The sequence below is a fragment of the Tricharina praecox genome, assembly GCF_024521635.1.
Source record: "Tricharina praecox strain CBS 144465 chromosome Unknown BZA05scaffold_11, whole genome shotgun sequence".
Taxonomy (NCBI): Eukaryota; Fungi; Ascomycota; class Pezizomycetes; order Pezizales; family Pyronemataceae; genus Tricharina; species Tricharina praecox.
Window position 1 is genome coordinate 304,389 of NW_026250413.1, and position 26,863 is coordinate 331,251.

The following is a 26,863-nucleotide window of genomic DNA, read 5'->3' on the forward strand; positions in this document are numbered from 1 at the left end:
TCTTCTTTTTCTTCTTAGGGAGGGAGGATCGAACGGGGACATGAAGGTGATGTCCGCCTAAGGCAGGGCATCTCAACTTGTTTTCCTTTTTCCTTTTTCCTTCAAGTTTTGTTTGTTCTCTGGAGTTTGTGTTTTAGTCCCTTATGTCGTTTTATTTGTCTTTGGAGTGGATCGGTTGAATTGGTCTGTCTGGGATTGGTCTGCGGGCTGCTGGTGGGGCTAGTGGGAATGGTGGGGCTGGTGGGTGGGGGCTGGTGGGGGTAGTAATATTGTTTCTTGTTGTTCTTGTTTCTCCTCGCGTTCATTGAGATTTTATTGATGATTTGAGATTTGAGGTTTCGCTGCATTCCCTAGTTAGAGGCTTTTATGTTTTCTATGTTTTCTATGCATACTTTTATGGTTCATGGAAGTGGAATTGGTTGCAGAATTGGTTGCGCAATATGAATCTATGGTTATTGATGCATGCTTTTGCGGTGTTTGTGAGTGTTGGCGATTATTGATGATGATGACTGTTGAGATGACGGTTGAGATGACGGTTGGGATGACGGTTGATGCCTAGTTTTGAGATGACTGTTGATGAATTGATACCCGGTGATGCGTGGTTTTGAGAGTTATTCCCTCGAGTCTTGACAGTGTTTGACAGTGTCAACGGCTGGATGGGGAATAGAAAAGTTGTACAATTCTTAACAGTGCTCGTCGTGATGGCGATGGCGATGGAGTCAGTGATTCCGCAGGTAGAAACGGGGAGGGGAGGAGGGGAGGAGGGGAGGAGGGGGCTGTGTCACTCCGACTCCACTATGTAGTTACATGTTAGTCGTACAAGTTTTACACGTGCACGTTCCGTTCCGTTTTGTTGAGGATTCCTGGCTGGGGATTCGTTGAGGTTGAGGTTTTGTCCGCGCGGTACTCACCCCCACCACCTTCCTAGAAGACAGGGCTGAAGATAGATGGGGATAGAGACAGGTGGAGACGGGTATGGGTGGAGATGGAGACAAAAGGTGATGAGAGAGGCGGAGGCGGAGGAATGGCGTCACCGCGGGCACTTGGTCTGCTCTGGTCTGCTCTGGTCTGCTCTGGTCTGGTCTGCTCTGGTCTGCTCTGGTCTGCTCTGGTCTGCTCTGCTCTGCTCTGCTCTGCTCTGCTCTGCTCTGCTCTGCTCTGCTCTGCTCTGCTCTGGTCTGCTCTGGTCTGCTCTGGTCTGCTCTGCTCTGCTCTGCTCTGCTCTGCTCTGCTCTGCTCTGCTCTGCTCTGCTCTGCTCTGGTCTGCTCTGGTCTGCTCTGGTCTGCTCTGCTCTGGTCTGCTCTGCTCTTCTGCTCTGCTCTGGTCTGCTCTGCTCTGCTCTGCTCCACTTCAGCTACTCCGCCCCATACGGTGTAGTTACCCAGCCTATTTACGGGAGATGGGAGATGGTGGGATAGCTAGGTGGGATAGCCAGAGCTGACGATTATCCGTTGAGAGTGGGAGCGGGAGTCTGAGCTCTGTTCTGTTGTGTTCCATGTATATATGTTCTGTTGTACCGTACTACCATGCGCCCCGCCCCGGGCCGGAGGCGGGCCACTTTCGGCCCGGGCCTGGCATGGCGATAGCATAGCATGGCCTGGCCTGGTCGATATATAGCATGGCCTGGCATAGCATAGCATACCTAGTTTAGCGATAGGAACGGCATGGCGACGGGGATTTGGAATTGGATGGGAATGGGAATGGCATGGCATGGCGATAGGAATAGGAATGGGAATAGATAGCGCAGCCTTGTGCGATGTGAATGTTTTTGGCAGCGCTGGGGGTGGGGTACACATGTAGAGTATGGGTGGTCAGCTATGGCACTATGCTACTATTCTGGCGATCGCGAATGAAGTGTGGTGTACAGCACCAGTGCTACGTGCGGAGCGGTGGTACATACTACGTACCTCCTCGGTGCCGGTGCCGCTGCCGGTGTCGATATCGATGGAGGGTGAACAGTCGGCTGTAGCGGGGGCGGGCCGTGGACGTCATGTTGCTTATTGTTTGTTGCTGCAGCAGCTGCAGCTGTACCGGGAGGGGCAGGAGGAGGCAGGCTGAGACTACCCCACCGTCGGGACGTCCCAGTACGGCTTCCCGAAGATCTCATAGGTAGCTGAGGAGGTAACCCGTTATTACCGGCGATGTCATACCCCCCCGACCAGCGCGGAAGCGCCTGCCTGCCAGGCGGACTGATGGACTGACGGATGAACGTCGCACAAAGGCTGGCCTCGCGGCATCTACAGGCTAGGCTGTAGAGTAGTACTCTAGTAATCTAGACCAGCTGCAGCCTTGCCCTCCATTTGACCATTCACTATGAAGTTGCATTCAAACTGCGGCGGAATCAATTGACCGCTCTCGTTCGTTCACCGTGCTTCCTTTGTGGCTAAGTCCAGCTCCGAGTGCGAGGGTCTAGACTCCCATCCCCATCCTGAAATCTCCAAAGCACAGTTCCCCCCAGTCCCCGGATGGATCGGAATTGACCCTAGCCTTCTCTGCTGTCTGCTGTTTGATGTGCGTAGCCTTCCGGCCGGTGCCAGCCTGACTGGTGCTGACCGGTGTAGCCTGACCGGTGCTCGGTGCGGGCTAGATGCGGGCTAGATGTGCTCGGCGCGGGCTAGGTACGGCCTAGACCCCCCGATGATGGTGTTGTATGAATAGTACGGTGAGCTGGCGGCAGTAAACATTTCCCTTCGAGATGGCCGTAACTACTCTACATATCCACATAACCCGTAGGGTGGGGAGCGCCGGAAGCGGAGCCACGATGTTCTGCGTTTTGCTGCGGCCCTGAGATGCTGCCTTGGGTCTTTGCAGTGGTAAACCTCACTTTTATGGTGGTGGCGGTGCTGTAGTGCTGCTGCTGTTGGTGCTGATGCTGCTGGTGCTGGTTGTGGTGGTGGTCATGGTGGTGGTGGTGTTCTGGTAGTGCTGGTGAACCATGGTGGTGGTTCTAGAGGTGCGGAGAGTGCCACTCGTGCAGTGGCCGTAGCCGTAGTATATGATGCAACTAGAGATGGCTGTGCTTGCTGGCTTGTTTGCTTGCTGGAGTAGGTAGTTAGCTACGTACTGCTGTGCTGGAGGGCGGGCGGAGTGGGAGTATGTTCCGCCGCTTCGGTCTTGAGGTGGCAATCTTACACCATGGTGATGATGGGGGCGTCACGGAAATGTCGTGGCCGTAGCGGATTGATGGCCCATAGGGGCTATGGGGACTAACTACCTACATATACGAACAAACTGTCCATGCAGTAGATACTTGGGTGTTGTTTTGGCCGGTGGCTCGCAATTGAGGATCTGAAAGGTCTGCGTGAAAATGTCAGTGTTTGCAAGGCAACTCTGTGGGCTGGTTGGCTGGGTGGTTCAAGACGTTATTTTATGTTGACGACCGCGGGCCGAGGCCGAGTCCTTGTGCCGATGAACCGTCGGGACAGTCGGGACAGTCGGTCAACATAGGGTATGTGCCGAGAGCACGAGTGACCTATCGTGCAATATAGTACAAGTGGTATGGTGGTTGCATAATATATCACTCGTCTATGAAGAGCTATCATTGAAATATCAATGGCCACTGGCCTCTCTATATCTCCTTCAAGGGTATCCATCCCCCCCCCCCTCTCCTCCTCTCCCTCCTCTCCCCCCCCTCTCCTCCTCCCCCCTCGCACCCCATCTACAACATCGCCTTCCCCCCGCCGAGCACAAAATGCGTATTCGGCTCCAACCCACCCTTCGGTTCGGGCTCGAACTCCAGCATGGCGAGCTGGGGGCCTAAGTTGACCTTATGGTGGTCGGCGACGGTATAGAAAATCTTCCCGTCCGGACTCTTGATCTCGCCCCGGATCAGCGCCATCGTCCGCCCGGCTTGCAGGACATAGGAGTCCACGATTACCGGAGTCCCTTCTGCGCAGTCCCGGAGGTATGAGAGAGAGAGGGAGCGCGTTACGCCACCGAGGAAGCTAAGGGTGTCAGTGGGGGTGAAGGGGGAGGGGAATGGGGGAGGGGAAAACGCACACCCAGCGCTTGTCGCTTGCGAGCGGGCCGAGAGCCGACATTGTGCACACTGTGTGGTGGTTAGACGCCATTACTACCGTATATGCAGCCACCACTTTCGAGAGGGGATCGTACTATCCAGCAACAAAGCCGCGCCACCACCATGAAGCGAACCTACGCCCCCCCAATCAATCAGCGCCCATCATCCCCCTCCACTCTCCCCCACCCGGATGCCACCATACCGTTAAGATTACACAAATACCTGGGAATCGTAATCTCCCAAACAGCGCGGCCCTCCGGGCGAGCATCGATCAGCTTCAAATCCTGCATCATGCGGTAGTCCACCAGGTCCTTGTACCCGCGCGCCGCGGAATTAGCGTGGAATCAGCGTGGAATTGGCGTGGGGGGGTTCGCGGAGTACGGGGAGATGTGGGAAGGCGGTAAGCTCACTTGTAGCTGCTTCGCCTCGACTACCGCGAAGTACCAGTCCCAGATGTGCTGGACTTTTGTCATGGAGGCCGCGTGCGGCGCGGGGGTGTAGGGTGCTGGTGCTGCCATTGTTGCGTGGGATGGGGGCGGGTGGAGTGACACCTGGTGAGAGGTGGATTGGGAACGGGGTGAGTGAGTGTGTCGTTATTGTCGTTGTCGTCGTCTTCGAGCGTCGCAAAGCTCCCTGGGTAGAGTACCTTGAGACTCAAGAGTGGGATCCATGCACGGAGATCTCCGACCCGAGAGCCGAGGTGTGTGGGGATATGTAGACTCGAGAGTCGAGGCGTGCCTGTGACGTCGCCGCCGAAGACGTGCTGATGGAGTTCCGGCGCGTACAAAACAGAGAACAGTGATATCGGGCACCATCGTTGCGACGTTGCCGGTGTTCCTCAGCGGGCGGGCGAACCGCTGGAACTCCGTGATTGCGGCTGGTTGGTTTCTCGGCCCGTTGGGCATGGCCGGTAGCGAACGAGCACGAGATAGGTAGCTAGGTAACGTGCAGGCATCACCGAGAGAGAGAGAGATCGATGCGGGGAACCTGGGGACCGATAGTTTGGCTTATCCTATGTACAAAGATATCAAGTGGGTATCATGTTAGTTACCAGTGGACGTACATACATCTAAAGTACGATGATTACTTGCTTAGTGCAGCATGGACAGTTGTAGACTCTCCAGGTCCCTGGGAAGCAGTGATGCATCACGTAGTTCTGGTCCTTGGGATTAGGATGGTCAGGGATGGCCAGGGATCAGTTCCGGGAACCGATTCGAGTGGATTATGTACCTATCTATCATGATGGATTTTCCAGGCGTCGACCGAGCTCTACGGCCGTAGTTAGCTATTAAGAATTCAAGGATCGAGATGGACCGGCCTCTGGTCTAGAAGAATGCATCTGTGGGGGAAGTGGGGTGGGGATCTATGGAGAAAGTAGGGCGGGGCAGCTGAAGCATTAGGGCCATGGACATTGAGCACTCGATTCGATCAGACACGGGGATAACTACCGTCATACGGTACTCGTGCCCGGAAAGGACCAGATCATGGGACAGTCCGTCCATGCAATGCGTCCGCACTGCCCATCTCAGGGAACCGGCGTTCGGTGGAATTGGGGGTTCCATACTCTACTCTACATACTCTAAGGACCATCATGACCCATTGAACATTCAACCGATCATCCATGAGAATGCGGTTCAGGATGCCACCATGTGACAGTGTAGGTAAAGTACCTATGTGTTATGGCAGTCACCCACTCACTTTCTACGTGTGTGACGGAAGCATAGGCGGCTGCAGCTCTTGCAGCGCCAGAATTCTGGAAATAGGTAGGCACCGAGAGAAATCACTCAGGAACAGGGAGTGTGAGTGTGTATAAAGCAGATGGCTTCTCGCCCTCGTTGCGCCGCGGTCGATGGACCTTCGGCTTATATATCCATCCACACTCCTACATATATACGGCGTTTGCTGCGCTGATGGTGTGGAGGGGAGAGTTGGATTCGTGCCCGCAAGGTGAACCCGATCGATCGTGTCTGAGAAGTCCCGTGGGGGTGTTTCTCGGTTTGGGACGGGCAGTTGTCGTTGGAAATCGAACGAAAGACCCCCCGTGGTGGTGATGCTTTTACTATAATCCTAGCACCTTCTCTCCGGGAGATGCAGTGCACTTGGGGAAGGGAAGGCCGGTAAACACACTGAATTCAATGGCTTGCAGAGTCAATGGAATTGGGTTTCCTTTTTTCACTTTCTTTCCTTTTTTCACTTTCTTTCCTTTTTTCACTTTCTTTCCTTTCTTTCCTTTTCCCTTTTTTCCTTTTCGTTTCTTGCCTTGAGAGGAAGTAGCACGCGACCCACTGCCGTGCTCTCCCTCGCTTTTCCGCATTGCATGCATACCTGGTGCAGTCTCTCCCCAGTCCGACGAGCTCCGAAGAGAAGCATCCAATCGCACATCTGCAAACTCCAGCTGAGCGAGCAGGAAGCGAAGCCATCCGACGATGCTAACTGCGGCAAGTTCGTTCAGGAGATGGTTGGTGGACGACGACGAGTCGATGACCACTCCTCTTAGGTACAACTTCTGACTTGGTTACTTACCTGTGCCTAGGGGCCGAGGGCATCGAGCATCGGGTTTTTAGGCTAGCTACTTACACACACCATAGATAATGTCACCCCACGCCCCGCAGCAGCCGTTGTTTTCGCAGGCTGAACCGTGTCGTCGCGGATCCGGCTGAAGAATCGTGTCAGGTGCCCCCCAGTGCGGCACAGGATGTCTGGCCTCGAAGGGCATCTAGAGCAGGGGGCTTGTCAATGTCGGTCCACCTGCCTGCCTGCCTGCGGTCGTGGATAGATATCCGACACGACGACGAGCGGAGGAGAAATCGAAAGAAACAGAAGCGGATAAATGTGGAGCAGGATGCCTACGGGGAGCAAAGTCGGCGAGCTGAATGGCAGAAGCCGTCAATCGGAGCATTCCTCCAGTGATAGATTGCTCGAGATACCTATTCATGTGAGTAATGGAGGGGCCTGGGGGGTTTTGCACATGCCGACTGTAGGGGGATCTGAAACTGTTGCCGGGAGTTGCAGCTCGTCACCCGAATTCTCCCGTCGATGAAGTCAGACGGCCCTCGCTCTCTTGGCAGGGCCACTGATGCGATGCAAGCTCCACCACCACCACCACCACCAGCACCACCACCATCAGCACAACTACAGGCACACCACCAGCACCACCACTACAACCACCGCCGCCCCGCTCGTGTGCTATGGAGCGTCTGATTTCCGTCATCCGGACGAGAAGATCCGTCGGTTCAAGGTCCCGATGGCTGCATTGTCGTACGCGCCTCCGTCGGTGGAGTGGCAGCGGCGACAGTCCATCAGCAGCGGTCCATCTGCGGCAGTCCATCTACCCTGAGCGTGAATGACGATACTAGTAGGTAGAGTACTAGTACCTTGAGTATCAGTGGCGGGGCAACGGCTCCCTTATCGATAGTGCACCGTCGGCATTGGCCGCCCCAGTTTGGGCGCACAGCGGGATTGAGGGGGGCGGGCGATGGCTTTTGGCCCTTAGCCCTTGGGAGTTGGGCGTGTCGGTTCGCTTGGGTGGCGTGTAACCACCGGGGGCACTGGACCAGCTGGGGGAACGGGCCAGTTGCATTCCCGTCGCCCTAGCATTTGTTGCCAATCAAATCGCCGACTTTTCAATTGGCGTGGGGCCCAAATTGTCCGTGCACTGCGTTAAGCACCCTTAACGTCTTTAGAGTGTAAATCTAATTGCCCCGCTTCTGCTCCAGAAAAATAAAATATGGAGAGAACGAAACACTCCAAACACTCCACGCTCAACACACCCTCTCCCGGATCGAGCAGATCGGACCCGCATTCCCTGCTTCCCCGGGCACCCTAGATGTGCGCCAGATTCCGCTGTGGCAGACCAGATATCGTCTCTGTTAAGTCGCCGTGTCTGACGACGAGCATCAAGCTCCAGATAACCTGCTTGTTGGCTGGCTGTCCGGAATTCGCCCTTCGAGTTAGAGAGTTCGAGTGAAACCTACGCCCCTGTGGGTATAAATACAACCCAAGACGTCCCATCTCCGGTTTCCCAACCTCCGCAAACCTCGCCATCCCGATCCCCGCCGTCTTGCTCCCATACAGCCAAACAGACCCGCCAGACGGCCAACTTCAAAGATCGCATCATCCGAGCCCTCCCCCATATCCGACCTCCTCGCAGTCCCCCGTAGAGGCTCCGATAGGGAACCAGCCGACCATAGCGGACAACACTTAGGTAGGACCCACTCGTGCTCCCCCGGATCGATTTCCTAGTTATCCAAACGAAACGGTGCAGAGAATCCGCGCGTACACACTGTTTCTCGTTGCTGCTTGGCTGGCAATCAAGCATAGCTTTCCTTGTCTCTACCCCTTCCCCGCCTGCGCCGATAGCTATTTGTCCGGGAACTACGGGCGAGAGTGAGAGCTCCGGCGGGCTGCTAGGGCTACGCACGAGAAACATTTGTCTGGCTTCACTGGACTCGAGCGATAGTTCTGGTGACCTCCGCTATCTGGCACTGGCCTTGGTTGCCAGCTGCTAATTGCCTTGACGTTATCACGCTGCCCCTCCCCCGTCCCCCAAACAGAGCGAGCAACCCCGCTACCGTTACATGCACATGCACGCAGCTCCATCTATTACTCCCCCACCCCCCATCCCTAGATACCCCACCATAATCAATCGTCACTTTGCCTTGATCGCTTTCTGTATTTCCGAGAAATCTCTTGCAAATTTTTTCCAAGGGAATTCATTGGCTCAAGTGTCATCCCTGGTAAAATCGAATCGAGAATTCTGAGAGGCAACCGGTCCTTGACGACCATTCCCCGGCACCCACAAGTGGTTGTCCCTTCAACCTACCCCGCCAACACTCCGAGCGACCCTAACTCAATTTCAAGCTTCTCCGGTTTCCAAGCTTAGCTGTCTTCCGAGAACCCCCCAAACCCCAACCCCACTACCTCCCCGAACACCTCCTACTTCTCGCTCCCCTTCTCTCCCTTTCATCTGCACTTTCATCTTCCTCTTCAACCACCCCCTCCGTCCCCTCCTCTCTTTTCCTCCCTTCAATCCACCTCTCTCACATAGCCGTCCTTCAGCTCCCACCGTGCTACTCCCATTACTGTCTATCGGGATCATCATTGCTTCGGGTTAGTCGTTATCCTCGAAAACATTCCCGGTTGATTGTCGAATTGGATGACATTGTTTCCTCATCAATTCTTTTGTGTTTCATTGCGTTGTTTCCTGTGAGTAGACGGTTTGCTGATGTCCTTGCTACATGAAGGCAGATCCACATAATAAAACCCCCTCTGGCCTAGAGCTGCTACATAGCTTCTCCGTAGACATCTCGGACCCCCGCAAACGAATCTCGTCGGCGAACCGTCTTCCCCCAAAGAACGTAGCAAGATCGGTTCACGATCTTGCTGATACCGATGGAGGAAATCTACGACCCTGAGATTGAGCAAGAGGTCACAAAGGTTTTCCCCTACCAGGAAACACCAGAGAACCAGTCATGGGCAAACACCCTACCCGTGAAGCAGGGTCTCTATGATCCCGAGAACGAGAAGGATGCCTGCGGTGTCGGCTTTGCTGCGTAAGTGGGACCCGATCTCTTGCCCACTCCAACTTAATTGCCGGGTCGTGACTGACTGGGTCCAACAGCAACATCAAGGGTGTCGCGAGTCACAAGATTCTGAGCGATGCTCGAAGTCTGCTGTGTAACATGACGCATCGAGGAGCTGTCGGCTCCGATGCCCGTGATGGAGACGGCGCTGGTGTCATGACCTCCATTCCCCACAAATTTTTCGTGAAGGAGCTACGAGGGCAGACTGGAATCAAGTTGCCAGCAAAGGGCCACTACGCTGTCGGGAATCTATTTTTCAAACCCGACGAAGATGTCCTGTTGGAGAGCAAGAAGAAATTCACAGATATTGCCGAGGGACTGGGTCTACGGGTCCTCCACTGGCGAGAAGTGCCGCATGACAGCTCCCTGTTGGGCCCTGCAGCTTTGTCGAGAGAGCCCAAGATCCTGCAGCCCTTTGTCGTTCTCAAATCGCACTACGGTGATGGAGATGAAGCTGCGTCCGTGGATGATGACACCTTTGACGAGAAGAACTTCGAGAAGCAGCTCTACATTCTCCGTAAAGTTAGCACTCGAGAGATCGGTCTCTCCAACTGGTTCTATATATCGTCCCTTTCAAACCGCAATATCGTGTACAAGGGCCAGCTTGCACCGGTACAGGTGTACAACTACTACCATGACCTCGTCAATGTCGATTACGAGGTCCACTTCGCCCTAGTCCATTCCCGGTTCTCTACCAACACATTCCCCAGTTGGGACCGTGCTCAGCCTTTGAGATGGGCTGCTCACAATGGTAGCAAACACTCTCCGTCCATTTCCATCTCCAAAAAAGAAGAAGAGAAGAAAAAGTTATTCTAACACTATGTAGGTGAGATCAACACTTTGCGAGGAAACAAAAACTGGATGCGGGCTCGTGAGGGTGTCATGAAGTCCACCTTCTTTGCGGACGAACTCGAGAAACTCTACCCCATCATCGAGGAGGGTGGTTCGGACTCGGCTGCTTTCGATAACGTACTCGAGCTCCTTGTGATCAATGGAGTGCTGTCGTTGCCGGAAGCGATGATGATGATGGTTCCTGAGGCATGGCAGGACAACGCCGACGTTGACCCTAAGAAGGCTGCGTTCTACGAATGGGCTGCATGTTTGATGGAGCCATGGGACGGACCTGCGCTGTTCACCTTTGCCGACGGACGTTACTGCGGCGCCACATTGGACCGAAACGGCCTGCGACCCTGTCGGTTCTACGTGACGGATGATGATCGCATCATCTGCGCCTCCGAGGTCGGAACCATTCTGATCCCCTCCGAGAAGATCGTGCAGAAGGGACGACTACAGCCGGGGCGAATGCTGCTGGTCGATACGCTGGAAGGACGGATCGTCGACGACCGAGAGTTGAAATCGGAAGTCTCCTCGCGATTTGATTTCAGATCATGGGCGGACGACCAACTGCTCACCCTCGACAAAATCCAGGAAGAGCTGAAGACTGCCGGAGTCTCCCTGAAAGTTCCACTGAATGAAGTCCGTCTGCAGAGTGACAGCCGTCTCCTCGCCTTTGGATACTCTTATGAGCAGGTGACTCTGTTGCTCGGCCCTATGGTAAGTTGTGCATCCTCCCAGTCCCCCATTCCAGAATGACAAATGCGAATGAATGCTGATCCCTATCCTCTTACAGGCCGCAGACTCCAAGGAAGCCCTGGGATCGATGGGTAACGACGGACCTCTGGCATGTCTCGCCAAACAACCCCGGCTCTTGTATGACTACTTCCGGCAATTGTTCGCCCAAGTGACGAACCCGCCAATCGATCCCATCCGTGAGGCTATCGTCATGTCTCTCGACTGCTACGTTGGCCCCCAGGGAAACCTTCTGGAGATGGATCCTACGCAGTGCCACCGCCTCCTCCTCCCCTCGCCCGTCCTCTCCCTCGAAGAGTTCAAGGCCGTCTCCCAGATTCAGAAGGTGCACAAGTCATGGGGCGTCACCACGATCGACATCACATTCCCCAAGTGCGATGGAATCCCCGGCTATTCCGCCGCGCTCGACGACATTTGCGCCCAGGCTAGCCAGGCGTTGGAACAAGACTCCAAGGTTATTATCCTTTCGGATCGAAACACGTCTGCGGATCGCGTCGCGATGTCAGCTCTGATCGCCTGCGGTGCGGTTCACCATCACCTTGTACGCAACCGTCTACGATCGAAGGTTGCCATCGTTGTGGAGACTGCGGAGGCTCGTGAGGTTCACCATCTATGTGTCCTGGTGGGTTACGGAGCCGATGCCGTCTGTCCCTACCTCGCCCTCGAATGCATCCTCAAGATGAACCGTGAGAATTTGATCCGCGGTGGCTTGTCGGACCAAAAGATTGTCGAAAACTACCAACACTCCTGCGACGGAGGCATCCTAAAAGTCATGTCAAAGATGGGAATCTCGACGCTCCAGTCTTACAAGGGTGCTCAGATTTTCGAGGCTCTCGGTGTCGATGACTCGGTTGTGGACAGGTGCTTCACTGGAACTGCCAGTAGAATCAAGGGTATCACGCTCGACTACATCGCGGAGGATGCCTTTGCGTTCCACGAGCGAGGTTTTCCGTCCCGGGAGATCATCTCCGTTCCTGGTCTTCCGGAGACTGGCGAGTACCATTGGCGTGATGGAGGAGAAGCCCATGTCAACGATCCCCTCAGCATCGCCAACATCCAGGATGCCGTCCGTTCGAAGAACGACAAGTCTTACGAGGCGTACTCTTTATCTGCATACGAGCAGATCAAGAACTGCACCCTCCGAGGCCTCCTCGACTTCAACTACAAGTCTTCCAGGGAAATTCACATCGATGAGGTTGAGCCGTGGACCGAGATTGTTCGTCGGTTCTGCACCGGTGCAATGTCGTACGGCTCCATCTCCATGGAGTCTCACTCGACCCTGGCCATCGCCATGAACCGATTGGGCGGAAAGTCGAACACCGGTGAAGGTGGAGAGGATTCCGAGCGCAGCCGTATCATGGAGAACGGAGACACCATGAGGTCGGCCATCAAGCAGGTGGCCTCCGGTCGTTTCGGTGTCACCTCCCACTACCTCGCCGACTCGGATCAAATCCAGATCAAGATGGCCCAAGGAGCGAAGCCTGGCGAGGGTGGTGAATTGCCTGGGCACAAGGTTTCCCAGTCTATCGCAAAGACCCGTCATTCCACCCCCGGTGTCGGTCTCATCTCACCGCCCCCGCACCACGACATCTACAGTATCGAAGATCTTAAACAGTTGATCTACGATCTGAAATGTGCCAACCCTCGGTCGCGCGTGTCGGTGAAGCTGGTGTCCGAGACTGGTGTCGGTATCGTTGCGTCTGGTGTGGCCAAGGCCAAGGCTGATCACATCCTCATTTCCGGGCACGACGGTGGTACCGGTGCCTCTCGATGGACCGGTATCAAATACGCCGGTGTTCCTTGGGAGCTCGGTCTCGCCGAGACCCACCAGACGCTGGTGCTGAACGACCTACGTGGCCGTGTCGTGGTCGAAACCGATGGACAGCTGAGGACCGGACGAGATGTTGCGATCGCCTGCTTGCTCGGTGCCGAAGAGTATGGTTTCGCTACCACCCCGCTGATTGCTATGGGCTGCATCATGATGCGCAAGTGTCATCTCAACACTTGCCCGGTCGGTATCGCCACCCAGGACCCCGAGCTCCGCAAGAAGTTCACTGGTACGCCCGAGCACGTGATCAACTTTTTCTATTACGTTGCCAACGAGCTCCGGTCGATCATGGCCAAGCTCGGCTTCAGGTCCATCAACGAGATGGTCGGACACTCTGAGAAGTTGCTGGTGCGCAAGGATCTTCTGACGGAGAAGACCAAGAACATCGACCTCAGCAGGATTCTTACGCCCGCTCACACCCTTCGACCTGGAGTTGCGACTTTCAACGTTCGCAAGCAGGATCACCGCCTTCATGTCCGCCTCGACAACAAGCTGATTGAAGAGGCCGAAGACACGATCTCCAAGGGAATCCCCAGTCGGATCGACGCGGATATAGTCAACACTGATCGTGCTCTCGGTGCTACGTTGTCCTACAAGATCAGCAAAGCTAAGGGTAATACCGGGCTCGCTGAAGATTCAATTCACGTGACGCTGAAGGGTTCTGCCGGTCAGTCGTTTGGAGCTTTCCTTGCACCCGGAGTCACTCTGGAGCTCGAAGGAGACGCCAACGATTACGTCGGCAAGGGATTGTCTGGAGGTCGAATTGCGATATACCCCCCTCGCAACGCTACTTACCAGGCTGAGGAGAACATCATCGTGGGCAACGTCTGCCTCTACGGTGCTACATCCGGTTCCGCCTTCTTCAGTGGTATTGCTGCCGAGCGTTTCTGTGTCCGGAATTCCGGAGCCACAGCTGTCGTCGAGGGTGTGGGTGATCACGGATGCGAGTACATGACTGGAGGACGTGTCGTGATTCTCGGAGAGACTGGCCGCAACTTCGCCGCTGGAATGTCCGGAGGTATTGCCTACGTTCTTGACTTCAAGCAGAAGTTTTCCAGCAAGGTGAACATGGAGATGGTTGAGCTCTCCGGCCTCTCGGACCCGCTCGAAATCGCATGGGTGCGTGGTCTCATCGAAGACCATTACCACTACACCGGATCCGAGATTGCCAAGAGGGTCCTTCTCGATTTCCGCCGAGCGCTCCCCCGTTTCGTCAAGGTACTGCCTACCGACTACAAGAGGATCCTCGAGGAGGAGGCTGCCAAGGCTGCACTGGCGAGGATCTACCCCACCGGAATGCCGGAACAGCAGGTCCAGAAGGTCGACTCCGAGAAGACCGACGCGCACAAGCACGAGGCCAGCATGACCGATCTCGAGGACAGCATCATGGACACGAAGGCTCAGAAGAAGAAGTCCACTTTGGTCCTCAACAAGACGAAGGGATTCATGCTCTACTCCCGTCGTTCCGAGAAGTACCGCAACCCCAAGACTCGTGTCAAGGATTGGAAGGAGCTGTCTCGGAGATTGGATGTGGATGAGCTCAAGCATCAGTCGGCACGTTGCATGGACTGTGGTGTTCCTTTCTGCCAGAGTGACACCGGATGTCCCATTAGTAATGTCATCCCCAAGTGGAACACTCTAGTTTTTCAGAACAAGTGGAAGGAGGCTTTGTACGCTCTCCTCGCCACCAACGACTTCCCCGAGGTTACCGGCCGTGTCTGCCCTGCTCCCTGCGAAGGCTCCTGTGTGCTTGGCATCAACGAGGATCCTGTCGGAATCAAGAGCATCGAGTGTGCCATCATCGACCGCGGTTTCGAAGAGGGATGGGTCATTCCAAACATTCCCACGAGCAGGACTGGAAAGAAAATCGCCATCGTCGGATCTGGACCGGCTGGAATGGCCGCTGCTAACCAACTCAACAAGGCCGGACACACTGTCACCGTGTACGAGCGCCACGACCGAATCGGTGGTCTGATGATGTATGGTATTCCCAACATGAAGCTCGACAAGTCTATTCTCCAGCGTCGCGTCGATCTGATGGCTTCGGAAGGCATCGTCTTCAAAACCAATTCCCACGTCGGAGAAGATGTCACATTGGCCGACCTCAAAAAGGAGAACGACGCCATCATCGTCGCTACTGGAGCTACCGTTCCTCGCAACCTGCCCATTCCCGGTCGTGACCTGAAGGGTATCGACTTTGCCATGACCTTCCTGCATGCAAACACCAAGGACCTCCTGGACTCAAACCTTCAGGACGGCAAGTACATCTCCGCCAAGGACAAGGACGTCATCGTTATTGGTGGTGGTGATACCGGTAATGATTGCATCGGTACTGCTGTTCGCCACGGAGCGAAGTCGGTGGTCAACTTTGAGCTTCTTCCTGCTCCTCCGTCCGAGCGCGCCCGCGACAACCCTTGGCCACAGTGGCCCAAGATTTTCCGCATCGATTACGGACACACTGAGGTGCAGACCAAGTACGGCCGCGACCCCCGCGAGTACTGCGTCATGAGCAAGGAGTTCGTCAGCGATGGCAATGGAAACGTGAAGGGTATCAACACAGTCCGCGTTGAGTGGCAGAGAACCCGTACCGGCTGGGACATGAAGCAGGTCGAGGGATCCGAACAGTTCTTCCCCGCCGACATGGTCTTGTTGTCGATGGGATTCTTGGGTCCCGAGGACAAGGCGTTGGGAGAATTGGAGCGTGACGGTCGCAAGAACGTCAAGACCGCTGCTGGACATTATGCCACGTCCGACCCCGGAGTGTTCGCCGCTGGTGATTGTCGCCGTGGACAATCTTTGATCGTTTGGTGAGTAGACTCCGATGTTCTGTGCTATATGACTTTGCGCTAATGATATATCATAGGGGTATCAACGAGGGCCGTCAATGTGCTCGCGAGGTTGACCAATACCTGATGCAGTCGACCAGACTTCCGGTCACTGGAGGAATCGTCCATCGCTCCAAGATAGCTGGCGAAATCCTCGGCCGCGCCGATCGCGCAAAGCCTCAGCAGATTGCGATCGCTGCCTCCTCATAGACGACTAACTGTATCTATTGTTTCTATTTTCGAAGGAAAATTCTATTTTACTTTTTCTTTACTGGCTGTTGCCCGGTGACACGGAAGGAAGGAAGGGGCGTGCATTCTGTTTCGTTTCGTTTCGTTTCGGATTGGAAAAAAGGCTGGAGGTCGGGGGTTCGTTCTTTCTTCTCTTTAGTTAGGGCGGGGGGTTTAGGTTTGCATATTTCGGGGGCGGTTTGCGGGTACTTTGCTATTTTTCTTTTTCCTCCTTGTTTTTCTTGTCGTTCTTGTATTCTGGTTCGCATGATGGGTTACAAGATGACCGTGCTGTTGTTCTTGTGGCTAGGTAGTAGTTTGAATGCTGCATATGCCATATGGTGCATACTACCTATCTTGACTCTTGACTCTTGACTCTTGACTCTTGACTCTTGAGATCGTCACTGGGCGGTGGGGACGCAGTGGGGGCTCAGTGGGGGGCGTGATGATTATGATGCTAGTGATATCGACGCGTATGGGGTAGAATGACTTTGCACTACCTATCCTATATCTACACCGAAACAGTCCCCGCTGTGGCCATCCTGCCTGGATATCAGGCCGGGACTCGGGAGATGGCCTGTCGTGACTCGCGGAGACGTGGACACGAGAACTAGGTCTTGGCTTGTAATTCGTAGGAACACGGGACTACCGTATCTACATAGATTCACAATGTACGACGTATTTGTATTTTTTATTCGCATATGGGGCTCGCTATGCCTACTTAGGTACTCTTGAGTCGTAGCAGGCGCCTTTGTGCTCACGTTCTCATATGCCTGGGAAGCTGGGAACAGAGCCGCCGCCAGTACCAGGTAAGTATTGGAGTCACTACGAATCCATGATCCATCTGTGAGGCATCTGTGAGGCATCTGTGCGGCATCTGTGCGGCATCTCGGAGGATCTGTTTGGAAGACGTACCTACCGTATGTGCCGTAGGTATGTGCCGTAGGTAGGTAGATATGTGGCGCTGTTGGCAAGATATTGACTGCGAAGAAGAAGAAGAAGAAGTATCTGGAACAGGCGGGGACCGCTGGGGGACTGCGCATGGAGGACTCGGGGAGACGCGGAAACGGGGAGATAGGGAGACGGGGAGACGCGGAAATAGTGCTGAGCACTCAGCTCGAGGAAAGGATCACGATATATCGTCCGGTGCCCACAACCAGGTTCACCGCCGGCTCCTCCACGAGCCCACCGTCCACCAGCCATCCTCCCAACGGGCGAGGTATTACTATGTCAGCGCGCAGGACACGAGCCGAAGCCTCGCCCAAGGAACAAACGCCAACAACGCCAACAACGCCGGCACCGCCGGCACCGCCGGGACTGGAGCGTCGAGACTAGAGCGTTGAGAAGAATCACAGCCCCGGAGTCCGAACCATCCATAATTCACAGAACAGAGAACTGGATACCGGTCTACAAGTTACAACTTACATCTAGAGACCGTAATCGCAATCTAGCAGCGGCAGCGGCGGCAGCGGCGTGGGAGTCGGGTTTGGTTCTTTGGACTCTTGGACTCTTGGAGACGAGGAGGGTACGAAGTATGTATTCCTATATATATGTGCCGCTGGTATGGGTATGGTGGGGGGGGATCACGTATTGACGTATCCATGGACCTAAGTAATAGATCACGACGTCTACACCAAGAGAGCCACCGCCGCCGCCGCGAGACCAGCTAATCGGCGTCCCTTGCCTGCCCGCTCGAGACAAGTATTGTACACTTGCCAATCGAAAATTTCTGGAGCAAAGGTATGGAATTCCCGCTGCACCGCCACCCTAATTTTGTGTAAAAAACCAGGTTTTTTGAAGCAGTCGACTAGGCAACGAAAGTTCGACAGAGAGAAAGAGAAGTCTTTTTCTATTTTATTGAAGCAATGAAGCTCGCTATGGTGCTGCTTTCCCAACTTTTATAACAATTTTCCGTGGGTTATGTGTTCCATCGGTCGAGAAGTAAATTTTTGGTTCGTATTTCAATGATGGGTCAATTTATTTTAGTGGCGGGTCAATTTATTTTAGTGGCGAGTCAATCCATCTTAATGACAAGTCACTAGATGTGCGCATGGCGAGTCAGTAACTTTGATGACTCAAGCGCAAATTCCACTCATCTGATCTGCGCTGTTCGTAACGCGCGACTGGAGACAAATTGGATGTTAGACAGTTATCAAATGCAAGCAAATCCTCAGTAAGATTATTCCGATGATACTCTTTTTCTACCCTACCTTCTGTCATATTGCATTGTGTTCGTTGCGTTGACGCGTACATATGGTACTCTACTTTAGTTATCTAGTGGTCAAGGCGCACAAGCGCCCCGTCCCCGTCCCGCTTGAGGACACTGGAGGAAGGCTACGGAAGACTCCAAAATCTCTACGGAGAAGGGCGCCAGAAGTCCGTGACGGCGAAGAGAAAGGCATATAATACAACAAACCCCAAGGGCCAAGAGGAGGAATGAAAATATCACCAATTGTAGCCAAAGCTGCCGGAAAGCTACGAAAATACGAAGTCCGGACTCCGGCCCGGCCCGTCTGGCATGATTTCGAAGCCAAATGCATGTAGGTGAAGGAACGGAGAACTAAACAGCAAAAGTATACCTACTGTATAGTGAAGGGGGGGTAAAAAATACGCTATTTTCCGTGTCGATACGGTCAAAATACGTGTTTTGACCGTATTCATACGCTTTTTGACCGTATTGATACGCAAAAAAGCGTATTTTTTACCCCCCCCCCTTTCACTATACAGTATGTAGAACTCCGATTGTGTGATACTCAAATCTGGTGAATACCATTGGCAATCCTGCTCCGGCTATGAACGTTGAATTGGCCTTGAGGCCATATCCCGTGACGCCATTGGTGCTTGCCTGATGCTGCGTTCCTAGGGCTGTTCGTACTATGTATCACAAAATAGCACTCGCTAATACCTATGCAGGTCTGACCAGTCACGGCAAGGAAGCGGAAAAATTGTGCTTCTAGCTGCATGCAAAATATTTGGCCTCTTGAAAGTTGAGTGGATGGATCGTGATACGCTACTGCACCCGCTTTCGTACGCTCCAATAGCGATCGAAATTCGCCATGGCAATTCAGCTGCACGCAGCACCTCCTCACTTATCATAGCGATCTCCGCCTTTAGTGACATTTAGCTCTCTATCTCCTCTACTCCGCGTCTCTCGGCTCCCCAGCGCTGAACTTCAGTACCATTATGACTCCATTACCACTACCCGACGGAATATTGTTCGTTCTGTTCATCGCTATCCTTGCACTACTCCTCCTCAAGCCCAGAATCCAACAACTAGTACGGGAAAGCCGGCCAGAAGAGAAACTTGCGCCGCAACCCGCAATCGACGATGTAGCGGCCGACGATACTGGAGTTCACGGAACACGAGTGCAAGCCACCACTACGACAGAAACCAAACCAGATCCTTCGATCGGAGCTCACGGCGATGTATCCCATGCCCAAGCAACATGTTTCCGGATCTCTGGAATACCCTTCAACTGGGATAGCAACAGGCTCAGACAGGCATTACGGGATATCGATCCTGAACTCTATCTTCCGCCCGCCGAGCTATCTGAGCTGTTTCCAGCTTGCTGCGACACCTCGCAAGTCGCCTTGCTCACCTTGGAACGCTGTACAGCTTACTTTCAAAACTTCAAACATAACGACGAACGCCAGAAAGTATTCGCCGAAAATGGCCGGAAGATTCGACTTGTGTTCGACAAACACTTCTACGATTTGACACCGATGAACAGACCGACTACACCAATCGTTGTTGAGTTAGTGCCGTCACTGTGCTGTCGTTTCAAATGCTGACCCGCGTGTCTATCTAGCGTGATAGCAATTACTGGTCTTGGAGGCCATGCGTTTGAGTCGTGGAGGAGCCGGACCACCACTGACCGGCCTGTTGATCGCCCGATGTGGCTTCGTGATTTTTTGCCGCAGGCAATCACAGGCCTTCGAATTATGACCTACGGCTATGATAGCAACCTGAAGAACCCTAGTGGGGCAAACCTGACCGACTATCGGCGTAACTTCATGGAGTGTCTACAAAACGCCAGAAGGGATTGTCCGGTATGTTTTGTTGAGCCCATTCTGCGATTGAATCGTGATCAGCTGAGATGCTTATGATTCTTCTGCACCACTTAGAAACGTCCAATCATCTTTTTCGGACACAACTTGGGAGGCATACTGGTCGTGCAGGTATGAGAAAAACATACGTCTGGACACTGATATCAACTATTAACGGTTATAGACTTTAATTGAATCGAGAAAACACTCCAAGCACCGTGGTATCCTCTACTGCATCCGAGGGGTATTCTTCTTCGGAACACCTCATCAAGGACTCAGGACTGTCGAATTCGATGAGATGGCTGGCGAACTCGACGATATGGATTCCCAACGGAAGGTTCGCAATCTACTCGCCCAGTTGCGCGAAGGCTCCGAATATCTGGAGAACCAGAAAGACGACTTGAGCGAGATGTGGGGGAAATTGCGTGGAAAGGTCTTTACTTTCCACGAGACCGAAAAGACAAAGTCGGTCAAAAAGGTGGATATTTCTACCTTCTGGGATTACATCTATAAAGTTTCCCCGGGCGGCTCTTTTGGTCCTCTTTCGGTGGTCCTGTCTGAAAGCGTGTTTTGGAACCACCGAAAAGGTGGCTCAAGCTTTCAGTGGTTCTTTCGGTGGTGTCTCTGCTTCACTTCGGAGTCACACTAATCGTTCCAAAGAACCGCCAAAAATTATCAGAAGAAACACCGTCAAAGATCCTCCAGTGCATGAATGCTGACATCAATTCATCAGCTAGGATCAGGAGTCTTCGAAAGGGCGGGCAACGAGTTCCAAATGGTCCAGCGACTATCAGCTCAGCTTTACCTTCCGGGGGAATCTCGTTTTCCGATCGCCTCCAATAATATCGACATGGTGAAGTTCGATTCACCTCAGGATAGAGCTTTTCAGACTGTTGTCACAAGCATGAAGGAGTGTCTCGGTGCGTAAGCGGAATGGTATACTACTAGAATCGGCTCGATTCCAACACTAACCCTAAAAATTCCCAAGAACAAGTGGATTGCCTGCCCGGTGTAGCTGGAGAGGAAGTTTGTGTTTTAGCTGTCGACACCTTGTTAGCAGCAGGCGCAAATCATGGCTCCGTGAACTGGTGCGGCGATACACCGCTCCACCGTGCCATCTCGAATGAACACAATGCCACAGTCTGGCTGCGCATCGACCGCGGCGCCGAAGTCTCGGCCGTCAATCACAGCGGATCGACGCCGCTGCGCCTCGCGCTCGAGAACGGACGCGACGCGGTAGACCAGCTACTTCGCGATCGAGTGCCACCGTGAATCAACTTTCTTCCGCTTCTTCCCCAACCTCCTCCCTTTAGCTGTACTCTACTAGACTGGTTATGTTGAGGTAACTAATACCGAGTGGAGGTACCTTTTGGAGAAGAAGAGGGCTACAACGCGCCGCTACAGCGCACAACTGACAACTCGAGCCTCTTCGGAGGCTCAGTTTCAATTATTGCGACGATGAAGGGATTTGGACTGTCATTTCTGTTTCTGGGGTTGGGTGGTGGAATTTCATTGCCAAAATGCTGTATTGTAGATACCTCTACCGGCCATAACCTTAGGGTTCCATGCTGTATGAAATATCAATCAATCGATCAATCAATTGAGCTGTGCTCCATGTATATATGTGATGAGCCTCTCGTACCTTCCAAGTGAGAAGAAAATATGTGCAGTGAGGTTGCATGATGGTCGAATGCGTGTGGTGGTCGAATGCGTGTGGTAGTCGAATGCCCAGACGCTAGGAGGTGAATTTAGGGATAATTGTTTTTCTTTCTTTCCTTTTTTTGTGAGTTTTCTTTTTTTTTCAGGGGAAGGCTTAGGTCTGTCGGGAACTGTAGTTATGCTCTAGATATCTCTGTAGTGGTGAGAGTCCGGCAGCAAAGCTCAGCAAATGGCGAATATCAACGAGATCTTCACGGTTACTGATAGCTATGGGGTTGCACGGGATGACGGAGAGCAGGTTGCTGGGAACGATGAGGTTGCGCGGGTTGTCGGAGAATGGCAGATGGCCAGTGGGGACGACGAGGTTGAGCTGGTTGCTGGGGAGCAGGTGTCTTGGGACAATGAGCCCGCGTCAGCTTCAGGGAGCAGGTTGCCGGGGCCGATGAGGCTGCGCGGGTTGTCGGGGAGCATTGGGTTGATGGGGACGATGGGGCTGCGCGGGTTGTCGGGGTTGCTGGCGGCGGTGAGGACGCGCGGGTTGCCGATGGCGATTCGGTTGCGCGGATTCCAACCGACGACAATATCGTATCCGGCGACCCCTTGTTCAACGACGAAATTTTACCCGAATGTGATCGATTCCAAGACGGTATGGCGATGTACCGCAGTGGTCTTGTGCCTTCCAAGCAGGAGGCGGCTGTGATTTCAGAGATGAAGGTGTCTACCTTTGTACATCGAAGTCTCGGAAGACGGTCACAGGCAGACTATGGGAAATCACGCCGGCTACTACTGGAAGCGGAGGAGAAGACTTTGATCTGGCGTTGTGATATTCTACAGCGCGCTGGATTCGCGCAGAATGCGCGGGATGTCAGAGATTTGACCGAAGTACTCCTCCGAAAACGAAATCCAACAGCAACTGTCAGTCCTCGATGGATCGACCGGTACTTTTACAAACAAAATCCTGAAGTGAAAGCGAGATGGATTCAACAACTGGATAAAATACGGGTACAGCAGGGGAATAAACACTACGCATTGGAGCAGTTCTTCGCAAATATAAGTGTCACAGGCCTTTTTTTCTATATTCTTAAGAGAAAGATAGCTGGTTGTGTAATAGATGCATAGTCTAGTCGTCGAATTCGAAGTGGCACCGAAGGATACCTATGACCTCGACGAAACCGGATTTGTGATGGGAAATGTACAGTCTCAACGGGTGTTGGATTTGATTCGACACCCTCGGAATACGAAAAGCCGTCGTCGACCAGTACCGGATCTGAAAGAGCTTCAACATTCTGCAGGCGCACGAAGTCAAGATGGCTGCCGAGACTCAGTTGCAACTGTGATTTTCTGCATCTACACTAATGGCACCTATGTTCCCTCGGCCATTATGATGAAGGGACAGGGACAGCAAGATGCGTGGTTTCAGAATCTTGCTGGAGTTCCTCGGGATGTACTATTCGGTGCATGCCGCAACGGTTGGGCGGACAACAGCAAGACTCTTGCTTGGCTAAAACACAGTTTTGGTCCCGGAAGCGCAACAGAGAAGAAGGCTGCAGGGAAGTGGCGGATGCTCATGTTTGATGGAAAAATCTCTCATGTCAACCGTGAATCTCTATCTACTTGTCTCAATTACAAAGTCCTACCTGTTTGCCTTCCTCCGCACACCACTGATTTTTCTCTACCCCTCGATGTTGCTCTTTTTGCACCACTGCAGTCCGCATATGCCAACATCCTACGGCGCCATACCGAATTTGGAGGACGAGGTGTTTGGAAAGGAAACTTCTATCACTTTCTGCACGAGGCAGGAAGACGGCATTCACACCGGAGAATATCCGCAGCGCGTTTTGGTGGACAGGTCTGGTCCCGCTAGACTTTGAAATCATCCGAAGGAAGCTCGATATTCCCAATCCGGTCATCGCGAATACCATCCAGACAACCTCACGGCCGCTGGCCCCCCTACTCCCGCCCTCCGAATCTCCAATCCACCATTTATCCCCCACCACTGCCGCCTCCGGCACTACCGTGCCATACGCTATATCCACTGCACCACGAGATCACCTCGGAGAATTCCATCAACTACGAGAATCGCCGCTATCATTGGACTTGCAAGGGAACAGCCTTCCCCCGGGTACGTGGACCGGGCTTCCACATGTTCTGGATCAGGTCCCGAATGCTCATATTTCCAATGAGCTAGGAGCCAAAAGGGGAGCAGCTGGTAGCAGAAAGCAGCCACCGCGAAAAAGAACGAAGAATTCCTGACGAAGGCCGAGTTTGACTGGACGTCTGATGTCGCACAGGTTGATGAGTGGTTATCTATGTACGTGGTTCGAATATATGTACATACCGTAGGTATTTGACTTGGTGGCGACGAAAATCAGGTGGCTTTGTATGTACATAGGCGAAGGTTCTCGTGACTCCAGTAAAAACGGGATTGGCTACTAGGCAGTGGAATAATGCGGCCGTGTCCATTAGTTATATACCTATTCAAGATTTTGAGGGCGTGAGTGAATGGTCATGACGACCGCATGGCCGGCCAGGAATACTCTAAATCCATGATTACACGTAGGTACATAACTACCACTGTATGTATTAATGTCGAGAATGTTGAATTGAATGGTATCATGCTTGTAAAGAACACCGTGCACTGTTCGGCCTGAAAACAGCCGAATAAGAAACCGATACGGTATTCGCCCACACTCGCGCCCGCCATCCGTTAACTATCTCGGTATCATTCAACGAGTTTGTTCGCACAAGCTCTTGGTGGTGTCTTTCTCATGAACGAGTACCTACCTTAGCTACCTACCTACCTAGAGTCCTAAACGCATGAAGAAGCGCAGGAAAAGTGCAGGAACGCAACCAACCGGTGCAGGCGGCGCACCGGACAACTGCGGAAATGCCATGGCCGTCTAGACTGTATTCAGTTGGCCGCCATGTAGTGGTGACAGCGGGGTAGGGGTGAAGCCAGAGGCATCATGGTCCATCGGGCGAGCTCAGGCGAGCTCAGGTGATGGCATGCCAAAAGATCATCAACCTGCGGAAGCTAGGACAGCCACCTACAACGTTAGGAGTCAGAACAACCACGATATCCAGGGATGCCTCATTGCCTGTCGCTAGATTCGGGACTCATAGGAATAGCACTGTAAGTAAAGCCGGCCACGGCCCAGCCCAACAGCCGGAACAGCCGCTTCGCCTTCCAACTCCTCCGCCTTTCGAAAGGAAACAAGGCGAGGCTGGCAACCCGATTGGCAGACGAACGGTGAACCGTGACCTTCCGGGGCTAATCGGATCGGTTAAGACTCGGTGGAGACGGCGATACTCTACTGGGTAAAGCGAAAGCACCACACTACACGTTCTCCCACTGGAATGGCCACAAAGTCCACATGGCATGCTGGGCTACTACCAAGAGGCCTATGATGCCGTGTGCGCAGTCACCATACGGGCACGTGCACTGGAAGAGGCCACCGGCAGACGGCACACTCTCTTAGCAGGGTCACCATCTACAAACCTGAATCATGAACGAGTACGGTAGATACAGTAGTGTACCTATATGATCACAGAGGTAGAAAATTATGGTAAACCGGAACCAAAGAAAGGCGGGACCATCATTTTGTTTGTTTCATCATCATTGCATTTGACCTTAGTAGATCATAGCACATTACATGAGTATATATACCCGCCAACTTGCAGACTGATCTAAAAGACCAAACCAACCCACCCACGAGCTGCAGCGAGATGCAGCGAAGTCAGGCCATCCTGAAGGCGAGCCACCTAGCTTCGGCTTCCACACCTTGAAGGGTGGCCAGCATACGGTCGTATGCACGAGCAGCTCCTCCACGCTGCACGTGGGTCGTGACCCAACGTGGTGATTCTGGTGTCAAGGCCCATCTTGTTAGAAAGCACATTTTTGACGAATTCTGCGGTAATTGGAGTCAGGCCACGATCGGTAGCCCCCTCCGCGACGATGACAATCGTCTTTCTCTTCCCCATCCCACGGTGCTGCAAATAAACGTCAGTAATCCACAGACTATCACTCGGGACACGTTTCCACTAACCTTCGCGATGATTGCACACATCTCGGTTTCCCAGCCCTTAGCCGGGGGCTTCTCAGGCAAGAATACGAAGTCCGCCCCGGTACTGACACCAGCCATCAGCGCCAACCACCCGCAGTGTCGTCCCATGACCTCGACGACGAAAGCTCGCGAGCGAGAGTAGGCGGTGGCATCGATGAAATCCACGCTCTGACAGATTCTAGTAAGAGAACTGTAGCATCCAATGGTCGCATCGGTTCCGATCATATCGTTGTCGATGCTGCCGACCAATCCAGCGATGTTGAGGTTCTGGTACGGCTCAATCTGCTCCTGCTTGAGCTCGCCATTCTTGACGAGCTCAGCCAGTAGCCCGAGCCACTCGCCGGAAGATATCCGCACCAGTGAGCGAACCGTCTCCACCACAGATGATGAGTGCATCGATCCTGTTAATGATAAGGTTTTTGGCACCCCTCAGAGGGCCATCTCGATCCTCTTCTTCTTGGCACTACCGCCGGAGCGGATAGGTCGGCTGACCATGGGGGTATCCCCCCCATCATTCCCATCTCGCCGGCCTAATTTCCGGAGAAAAATATCATGCCGCTACCGCGACTGTGTATGCCCGCAGGGGGCTGAATGGTGGGAATTGAAGGGGATGACAACCGAGGGGTTTATCGGGTGTTGATGTCGATGGTGAGGGGAGAGAGAGAGAAAGGAGAGGGGTTTGTCGGGGGTTGATGTTGATGATGAGGAGAAAGAGAGAGAGAAGGGAGGGGAGCGGAGAGAGAGGAGCCTTTTATTCGGAAGCGGGGGACGGCCTAGTGCGGCCTGGTGCGGCCTGGTGCGGCCTGGTGCGGGCGGGGTTATGCCCACATCCCCGCATCCCCGCACACGCCGGAGAACTAGTCCACACATGCCGAAGAAGGCAGGAAAACTCTATCATTATAGGTCTTACCTAGACGAAAAGCACTCTTCTAACGGAAGGGGACGAAACACATGTTCTCTCGGTGTGATACTAGACATAGTTGGAACTTACATTGTACAGTACCGTATGATACAGCTGCTA

General features: G+C 53.5%; 4 protein-coding genes across 4 annotated transcripts; 2 read left to right on the plus strand and 2 right to left on the minus strand.

The window, feature by feature from the left end:
• Positions 1-3,636: 3,636 nt before the first annotated feature.
• On the minus strand, positions 3,637-4,451 carry BZA05DRAFT_396976 (HotDog domain-containing protein). Its single transcript, XM_051483575.1, is given in 5 exon segments — positions 3,637-3,945; positions 4,001-4,049; positions 4,115-4,153; positions 4,222-4,364; positions 4,376-4,451. The coding sequence occupies 4 exon segments, from the start codon at positions 4,310-4,312 to the stop codon at positions 3,660-3,662; spliced, it is 465 nt and encodes a 154-aa protein (XP_051339636.1). The 5' UTR covers positions 4,313-4,364; positions 4,376-4,451; the 3' UTR covers positions 3,637-3,659.
• Positions 4,452-9,265: 4,814 nt separating this feature from the next.
• On the plus strand, positions 9,266-16,078 carry BZA05DRAFT_36931 (putative glutamate synthase). Its single transcript, XM_051481616.1, has 5 exons — positions 9,266-9,571; positions 9,640-10,352; positions 10,428-11,155; positions 11,232-15,826; positions 15,883-16,078. The coding sequence occupies exons 1-5, from the start codon at positions 9,411-9,413 to the stop codon at positions 16,052-16,054; spliced, it is 6,369 nt and encodes a 2,122-aa protein (XP_051339637.1). The 5' UTR covers positions 9,266-9,410; the 3' UTR covers positions 16,055-16,078.
• A 3,021-nt stretch (positions 16,079-19,099) lies between these two features.
• Positions 19,100-21,493, plus strand: BZA05DRAFT_396993 (uncharacterized protein). The gene is made up of 5 exons (XM_051483576.1): positions 19,100-19,827; positions 19,882-20,122; positions 20,198-20,251; positions 20,304-20,597; positions 20,853-21,493. Exons 1-5 carry the CDS (start codon positions 19,256-19,258, stop codon positions 21,045-21,047), a joined length of 1,356 nt encoding a protein of 451 aa, XP_051339638.1. The 5' UTR covers positions 19,100-19,255; the 3' UTR covers positions 21,048-21,493.
• Positions 21,494-25,515: 4,022 nt separating this feature from the next.
• BZA05DRAFT_452096 (phosphofructokinase-domain-containing protein) lies at positions 25,516-26,238 on the minus strand (the record flags this gene model as incomplete). The annotated part of the gene is made up of 3 exons (XM_051487462.1): positions 25,516-25,559; positions 25,615-25,768; positions 25,825-26,238. 3 exons carry the CDS (start codon positions 26,236-26,238, stop codon positions 25,516-25,518), a joined length of 612 nt encoding a protein of 203 aa, XP_051339639.1.
• Between the last annotated feature and the right edge of the window lie 625 nt (positions 26,239-26,863).